The sequence below is a fragment of the Solanum tuberosum genome, unplaced genomic scaffold, assembly GCF_000226075.1.
Source record: "Solanum tuberosum cultivar DM 1-3 516 R44 unplaced genomic scaffold, SolTub_3.0 scf00027, whole genome shotgun sequence".
NCBI lineage: Eukaryota > Viridiplantae > Streptophyta > Magnoliopsida > Solanales > Solanaceae > Solanum > Solanum tuberosum.
The window spans coordinates 2,812,490-2,821,911 of NW_006238953.1; the positions used below are offsets into that span (position 1 = coordinate 2,812,490).

Sequence of the window (9,422 nt, forward strand, 5' to 3'; positions counted from 1 at the left end):
ACAATGAATAATGACACATAACTACATTTGGGAGCTTCAAAAAAACAAAGCTTTTCTTGATCTATCATTTCAAATGTGTTGTAGACACAATACTTAGCTTAATAGCCAACTTTTGCTATCCCAGAAATCACATAATCGGGAGGTGTTTTGAAATACCTTCAAAATCAAGTGAACAACAATCGCTAACTAAAAAAGTCTAAAACTGAGTGCAAAAATAGAAATTAGAGAGCTATAAATTAAAACATACATATTGTTCATCTAGGAGAAAAATCACTTTCTCAGTAGCCACACTCGACATCAACTCACTCACTTGAAGATGGGTCAACAAACAGAGAGAGTGAATGAGAGGACTCAAGTGAGTGCAATAGAAAGTCTAAGAAACAATAATAAAATCAACTTCAAGTTGCAGTGGGCATTGTCACTTCTGACAATTTGCACTTTGGTATGAAATTAGGTGTCAACCATGAAAACAAAGGCCTTTAACATATCAAAGGCATTAACTTTGGCACCCAATAATGAGTCCATGTTGCCCTGGAGTAGTCATCAAACAATGGTCAAAAAGTATCTTGGCCCATCATAGGTAGAAACATTGATGGCCCCCATGTGTCAACATGAATCAGTTGGAAAGGGGTAGTAGTCTGTATAAAGTTATCAGGGAAAGGTAGTCTGGTTTGTTTGGCTAGAGAGAAATTGGGACATGTGAAAGATTGTTTAGAAGACAAAGAAGTACCAAGCCCAGGAATATATTTCATTTTAGAGAAACGCATAAGCCCAAGTCTTAAATGCCAAACAATATACACTTCATTAATATCAGTCAAATGTGCATCAGAGGCTACATTTTTATACTCATGTGAAACATCTATGCCAGGAACAGTTGAGACAAGAGAAGAAAACACAGTTCAAGAAGTATTATAATAGATAGAAAGAAAAATAGTAGAGATATTAGAAGAAATACTAGGAGCAAAACTGCAAGGAACATGAGAAAGCTTGTACAGTCCACACTCTGGTCTACCAAAAAAAATATTTGGTGAAGGGCCTCTAAAGTGCAACCAGAGTTGGTGAACTGAACAATATTTCCAGAAGGTTCAACAAGTTTTGAATCAGAAATGAGATTATGCTAAAAGTTAGGAATGCATAATACATTGTACAAAGTAAGATCAGAAAACAGTGTTAAGGAGATAATGTTAGAGACTTTAACTTTGTATCCATTTCGAAGTGAAACAAGACAAGGAATATGTAATGTTTTAACGTTGAAGAGTAAAGAAAGGTCAGATGTCATGTGATCTGATGCTCCAGAATCTATAATCCAGATGGTATCACTAATCTTAGTAAGCAAATAAGTTTTGAACAAAACATTGTCAGTCAAGATTTTACCTGTAAAGTTAGCATATGCTATGCGGATTAGTTATGTTAGAGACTTTAACTTTGTATCCATTTCGAAGTGAAACAAGACAAGGAATATGTAATGTTTTAACGTTGAAGAGTAAAGAAAGGTCAGATGTCATGTGATCTGATGCTCCAGAATCTATAATCCAGATGGTATCACTAATCTTAGTAAGCAAATAAGTTTTGAACAAAACATTGTCAGTCAAGATTTTACCTGTAAAGTTAGCAGATGCTATGAGGATTAGTGAGTGGTGAAAGATGAGAGTGCTGCAAGTGGGACAGTATGTGGAAGTACTGATCTTTAGTCAGACTAGCAACAAAGACTGGCAGGTTAGGAACACCAGATAAACTAGAACCTCAGATTGTGCACCTGTATGACCACAACCAGAAGTCTCAATTCAGCATGTGATGCTGTCTTCCTTGGACCAGTATTCTCAGGGTCACCAGTATTCTCTGTGAACTTTAAATGAGAAGGATAATAATGTAGCACGTAACATTTCTCAATGGTGTGATTGGTTTTGCAATACAAAACAAAAGAGGTTGTGTTGGATCAAAGGAGACTTTGGACAGGAACTATGGTTTGGAGACTCTAGCAGTGAAAGAAGCAAAATTGGATCCAAAATGAGAAGTAGAGGAGACTTTTCTCTGTTTCTATTCAACCAACAAGGAAGTGGTTTCATCATAAGAAGTTAAGAACATTCATTCTCACTTGTAGATAAGTCTCATTGAGTCCCATTAAAAAAAGATAAACTTTTTGTTCCTCTTCATTCTTCAACCTTCTTGTTACCACCACAAGTACACATGGTCAAATGATTTGCAGAAACAAAATATCTCATCCCAAAGCTTTTTGATTTTGTCATAGTATGTAGCAATGTATGAAGATACTTGAGAAATGTCTACGAGTTCCTTCTTAAGCTCAAAATATCTCTAGCAAGTTCAGAATAGTCAACAAGCAGAGAAATTCCTTTGGTGAGGGAATTAGTTAACCAGGTTACTACTAAGTCCTTGCAACATTGCCATTGTCTAGACAAAAGAGAGCAGTGATGAAACCCAACTTGTTTCGAACCGATAAAGCTACTAATATTATACGTCTCAAACTACTATAACAAGAACCATCAAAAGGATCAGAAACCAAAAAAACTCTCAAAACATCAGACAGATGAACGTAAAGAAAATGGCATAGATGCATATAATCCTCGCAGTGAAATACAACACTTACCTGTTTTACTTGATTTACGCTTTATGACTACTTAAAATGAATTGAGTAATATTCGGGTTTTGCCTATGGGAGGGCAAGTGCCTTCATGGCTAGCCTGTACTTTTGGGTCGTGACAATTTGGTATCATATCATGGTTCACAGGTCTCATGAATACAAGATCAATGTCTAGTAGAGTCTTGTAGATCATTACAGACGTTTGTACTTGTCTTTGAGAGGCTACATGATATTAAGAAAATTTCTATTCTTCCATTCCCATCATGCATATTTGACTTTATTGAATTCTAAATCTCTTTGTTTCACTCTTCTACAGAATGTGAGGATCCGTGCATTTGCAGCTGGAGGCCAGAAGCCTACACCCACACCTACTGCCAGGGTAGTGGAACGTGGTGGAGTTAGAGCCCTAGTCGCAACACTAGTGAGAGGTAGATTATTGAGAGTTGCTCAGGACCGTACTCGAGCAGCGTCCCCATATATATATGATATTCTAGATAATGAGACGATTCAAGTTGATGAGGTGGTCCCAACCCAGGCACCACCTAGATTTATTGCTATGCTAGTACTTCAGGACACTCTTGTCTGCATGCTTGGGTTTCTTGAGGGGATGGCCGGTGTGGGCAAATATTCTACTAGTCACACAAGATGGCTCGTAGACCAGGATGGGAGGTTAGACTACTGATCATATTACTGCTTCAATGTTCCATCCTCCAGGGTTTGTTGGTTTACATGCACATTTTTATCACTATTGTTACCTCTAACCCAGAATGAGTGAAATGACAGTGGCGTCGATAGTGATTGTGATTTTGTTTTTCATGGTTCTTACATATTGAACTGACTCTGAAGGTCTTGGTAATGGTAGGCTTAGTGTGCTTGAACCTTCTGTAGTGTAAGTCTCCTTTTGTTGATCTATTGGATGAGATAGAACACGATTCATCAATTCTTGATAACCACAAATGATTTTGGGACATAGAGGACATTGGAGCAGCGAGAGATGAGTCGACATTTGATATAACAAAATTGAAATGGAAACAACATCAATAGTATAATAATTTGTGGTCAAACAACATACAAAATTTACCTAAATAATGGTCAACTCACCTATTTGATTTGTTCGAACTGATTAGATGAGACTAAATTGTGCATATCAACTCTTAAAAATGTATGAAGAATTTATAGGCTAATGCTCACCTTCAAAACTGTATATTTCATATATCTTGTTATGGTAACTTTTTCAAAGTCAATCTCAAGAAAAATGACACATTTTTATATTTAGTAACAATTAAACTTAAAATGTTTATTTTACCCTTAATGAAATGATTTATACGCACACAAATATCTATGACTTATTTTAGACCACAAGTTTCAAAAGTCTTTTTTTTTTCTTAAACTCCGTGTCAAGTCAAACTAAGTCATATAAATTGGAATGGAGGGAGTATATTACAGTGTTCAGAAAAAAAATCACAAATAGGAAAAACATAAAATATATATATATATATAAATCAAAGAAATGTAAGCAAGTAAGGACAATAGTATAACCAAAATGGAAAAAACATCAATAACTTTCCAATTTTGGTTGCAAAGCGGTAACTTTTTCATAATAAAACATGTGAAATCTATTGTTCTGAAGGTGAACATTGGCCTATAAATTCTCCATACAAGTTTTCAAAGTTGATATGCACAATTCAGACTAGTCTAATCGCTCCAAGCAAATCAAATAGGTGAAGTTGACCTTTTTTTAGGTAAAATTTTTTATGTTGTTTGACTTCAAATATTAACATTGTTGATATTTCCATTTCAATTTTGTTTTATAGAATGTCAACTCATCTCGAGCTGCTCCAATGTCCTCTATGTCCCAAAATTGTTCACGGCTATCAGAAATTTATGAATCACAGTCTATCTCATCCAGTAGATCTACAAGAAGAAACATACGCTGTAGAAGGTTCAAACACACAAAGTGTACCATTACCAAAACCTCTAAAGTCGGTTCAACATATAAGAACCATGAGAAACAAAGAGCAAAATCACAATCATCACCCCCACCATCGGCATTTCACCTATTATGGGTTAGAGGTAACGACTAACGATAGTGGTAAAAACGTACAAGTAAACCAACAGCTACCACCAGTGTCGCCTCCACCACCAGCATCGCAGCCACCACCATCCCCACATCTTACCCGCTCGGTTCAACGTAAAGAAGATGGAAGAGGTGAGCATACAAACAAAAAACTAGTAGCACCACCACCACCCTCATATCATATTAACTCGGTTAGAGGTATCAATGATGGCAGACGTGTGCATACAAACCAACAAATACCACCACCACCATCATATCGTCCAACTTCACTTAGGAGAAATGATAATGGCAAAGGTGTGCATGTAAACCAGAGGCAACAAATGTTTCAATTGACAAGAATATGACCTATGATCGAGGTTCAAATTCAATAGCTATTAACCAAAATGAAGATGTCCCTATTTTGAATAGATCATATCCATCTGAGTTGAAATTCGAACCTCAATTAGTTTGTGATAACGAAACTAGTGGATTGGATCTAACCTTAAGGCTTTATAGCTAAAAGTATCGATTCTTAAACCATTTGCGTCTTTTTTATTAAAAATTGTTTGAACCATCAATTGCATTGATGTTTTTTTAAAGTTTTCTCCTTATTTACAGTGTTGTATTCACTATTCCTCTTGAAATTTTGATATAGTTTTTCTTTGCGTCATTGAAATATTTCTGTGTATTCACTATAAGCTAAAATCTAATATCATATTTAGTGGTACCATTTATTCAGAATTTTGTAGGTCACATGATTTTCTTCTAAAATAGATTAAAACACCACATAGAAGCCACAATGACATCACTTTTGGCCGAGCTGCATTACAAAAGACAGCTGTCCTCCCTACAAATGAATGGATCTAGAAAAAGGTTGTTTATGTTTCTCGGAGATAGAATATGGCCATGGAGAGGATTCTATGTACCATGGAGATGTTTTCGCTTTGTTGTCTTCCCTCCTTTTTCTAGTCATATTCTAATTCTAATTGTTTGTCAGTTTTGCACTTCCAGGCTGGGCAACCTATGCATACTTCCGTATGCTGGAGGAGTCCCAGGGAACTGCATTAGCTGCTAATGGTGAAAATGTCGATGCAAATAATACATGCAACGCAGAGGTTCAAATAGAAAGTCGACAGAATGATAGAAACAACAACGACACGTTTACGGGCATTTCCTTGTCCGGGGATTCTGGTCCAACCGTGGAAGATGTAGAATCTGGGAGGAGGTAGTTTAACTTGAGGAGATTGATATTCGGAATGACTCAAACAAACACTGGCCCAGAGTCCATGAAATGACCTCTTTTGAAGAAAAGATACATGGGATAGACTAGATTTCATTCTTGCCACACTGATCACAGGGCAAATGTTTTACATATGTATGTAAAAATTGTAAATTATTTTCTAATTGTACAAGTTGCTCAGAATGTTGTAGCATTTTAGTTGATAGATGTATGATAGTGTTACATGTAACATCAGTTTAGAGAACATTTTTGTGAAGCTTGTAAGCACAAAGTGAGATTATAACAAAATTCTCTTTTACCCAACAAAATTGCAAAGAAGAAGCTTATGGAAATAGAAAATTGCGCAGACACAGGTGAATTAATATCCAAAAAGAGTTCAGATTTGAATTACAAAGGGGTTTCTGGAACTGCTTTTGGGTTCAAAAAATCTGGACTTAAATTCGTCCCAGGAAAACCCAACACCAATTCCTTGTCCATACCCGAACCCGATACCAAGACCACAACCCATACCCACTCCGAAAACCAGTTTGAGATGGTTCCAATCGGAACCACCTAAACCTAGACCACCAATTGCTCCAAGACCGACACCGACGCCACAGCCAATTCCGAAACCACCGCCTGGCCCTAATGTTGCTTCTTCTAGTTTCCGGCTGTTCTCTTGGATGAAATCTGTTACAGATTGTCGCTTGTCATCACGTTTTCCCCTTTTTCCGTTGAGATTCAACTTCCAGAGGGAATTGTTGTTGTCAGCTTTCCGATAGGCAAATCCATTGAGGCGAAAGGTTTTGTCCTGCATTCTTCTTTACTTGAGAGGCTGAAACTGGGTTCGTTGACCTCCGCTAAAAGTAATGTGTGCCTTTTCTCCAAAGCGGGGGTCAATGGGAAACTGACCAAAAATGGGGGACGGAAATGGAGATAAGGGAATAAATCAGAACTTCCTAAAAAAAAAATTCGTTACTATGTGGATAGTTAATATTCTCTCGGTACAAGTAAACATCAATTAGTAGTGATAATATGGTAAAATAATCATGCCAATTATTTTCCAGTAGACTACTTATACTAGTTACATTTCGGGATAAAAAAACATCTCAATTGTTATTAAATATTCTCAAAAGTTAACCACGCAAAGTTAGTGGGAGTTTCAGTCAATACATAATACATAATAAATTGGAATTAACAATTTCATTAGTAAAATTGGAATTATTCTTAATACATTAAATCAAATAATTCTAATATAATTAATTTCAAAATAGTAATCCCAATATTACTAACAATGTAGTACACTAATATTCATATTACACAAGTGGTAGATACTTTGCAAAGAGGGCATGGGCTTGAGGTACCTTTTTAGACCAGTAGAAGTCTCATATCTTTCTAATTTCATATTGACTGCTAAACTTCTAGATGGATTATTTATTAATACTACTACTAATATTCTCTGTTACATTGGAGGGCTTGACTTTCTTCTCTTGCTAGTATTTTTCTTTGAAGGTGTGCCTTTGACCATGATAGATATGTATGCATTTTATTGCCTTACATTTTCTAGGGAATTTCCAAACACATTGTGTTTTTGAACTATTTGACTAGTATTTTCTAATAGGCACACAATGTGTTTTTTCGCTTGTATTACATAGATTTCACAATTTATTTATTTTATAGAAAAAATTAGATACCAATTAGACATATATAGTAATTTTAGAAAACTATTTAAAATATTTACCTTATGTTATAAAACCAAGAACATTATTATTCCATCTGTCCCAATATAAAAAATGTGTCAAGTCAAATCAACTTATATAAATTGAGACTGAGGGAGTATATCTTTTCATGAAACCTCATTTAAATATTTTCAATGATGGGAATTGGGATGAATAGTCCATCATCGAATTCCCATAATACCTCCCACAGGCTATATTGACCTGCTGACTTAAAACAATTAGAAAATCAATTTCCACTTTCCTCTTTCTTGCTTCATCACACACGTAACATAATTTAAAATTCCATTACAAAAATTCTTCTCTTAAATTGTATATACATATAAATAGAAGTAACATTTCTTTCCCTTAATCAACTACTATATCACAACTCTCTCATAAACAAAACCACAAATTCATAAAGAAAGAATATAATATGGATTTAGTTCAAAATATATTCAATGGAGGCTTACTAAAGAGATCACAATGGAGAAAAAGAAAATATGGTAATGGGAGGAAGAACATAAAGGTTATTAAGTTAGGTGGAAAGAGCCAAAAAAGAACAATTATATGGAGGATTAAAGCAATTCCAAGATTGAAATTGAAGATTTTTTCACCATTAAAACTATGGAACAAATTCAAGAATGCTTATATGAACATGATGTTTCACTTGGCTGGAAATGTGAACAATGAAAATTACATGTTTGGTAGAAAAAGAATTCCAAAGGCAAGGGAAATTGAATTAGCTTATACAAATAGTGAGTTTGAAAACAGACTTATATATGAAATTTACAAGTCCATGGTGCCTTCCATGGAATTGTATCCAAATCTATAGAGATAATTTCTTTTAATATTCTTTCAATGATCAACCTCTAGTTTATAGATTTTTAGGGGTTTTGCTATGTATGCCTTCATTTTCTCTTTTATTATTTAACAAACGGTTGAAGTAATTGATTGCGTGAATGGTCACTCAATTTGTGTTTATTAATCATTAAAGTCATTTTTTTGTCGTTCAAAAAATATGGATTTACTTTACCATAATTATGTCCATAGACAGTAGTGTAGTCAAATTTTGTATTAAGAGGGTTTAAAATATAAAAAGCAAACATACAAAAAGTCAAAAATGGTTCAAGATCTACTATATAAAATAATATTTTTTTAAAAAAAAAACTATGTATAAACAGCGTAAAAATAATTGTCCTTGTATTCGATTTTAATAGTAAAATTTTGTTTTAATTTCAATCCGAAATTGCAATAATATTGGGTAATGAGTAGATTAATTTTTCACTCAATAATAATTTGAGAGGAATTCCTGCTATAAGTGTTGGTGTTTATCGAAAACAAGAGCAGTGTGATCCAAATCAAATACATCATAATGAAACTAAGACAGGTAAGACCATTGATGTTTCTTTTTCTAGAAAGAAACTAAATCCTTTTAAGCTCTTAATGAAAAGCATAGTAACTTCAAGATTTTGCTAGTTTTTAATAAAGAAAATAGCATCAAAGCTCGCAAACTTCCAAAAATTATTGAATTTAAACCACATAGACACATATATATCAACTTTCAACATCAAATTTAGGTCAACGTAATTGTGTTTCAAATTTGTAATTGAATTGCACATCTATCTCTAATAACCATAATCTAATTGTGCATATTTCTTCTTGAACATCTTAATTAGAAATACAATTTTGACTCATATATAGCTTGAATTTTTTGTGCTCAAATTTATGAACAATGATATATCAAAAGAGATTAGTACACTAGTAAAAGGGATTTATAATTTTAAAATTAGATGGAAAACATAGTTTTATGTAAATTTATAAATTATTTGA

At 34.2% G+C, this 9,422-nt stretch overlaps 1 protein-coding gene across 1 annotated transcript; it reads right to left on the minus strand.

Annotated features, from left to right (window-relative positions):
• Positions 1–6,271: 6,271 nt before the first annotated feature.
• On the minus strand, positions 6,272–6,691 carry LOC107059609 (keratin, type II cytoskeletal I-like). The gene has a single exon (XM_015306312.1). It carries the CDS (start codon positions 6,689–6,691, stop codon positions 6,272–6,274), a length of 420 nt encoding a protein of 139 aa, XP_015161798.1.
• Positions 6,692–9,422: the final 2,731 nt, after the last annotated feature.

Excerpts from the sequence above, each read along its gene's own strand:
- LOC107059609 (XM_015306312.1), bottom strand. The coding sequence starts at position 6,691 with ATGCAGGACAAAACCTTTCGCCTCAATGGATTTGCCTATCGGAAAGCT.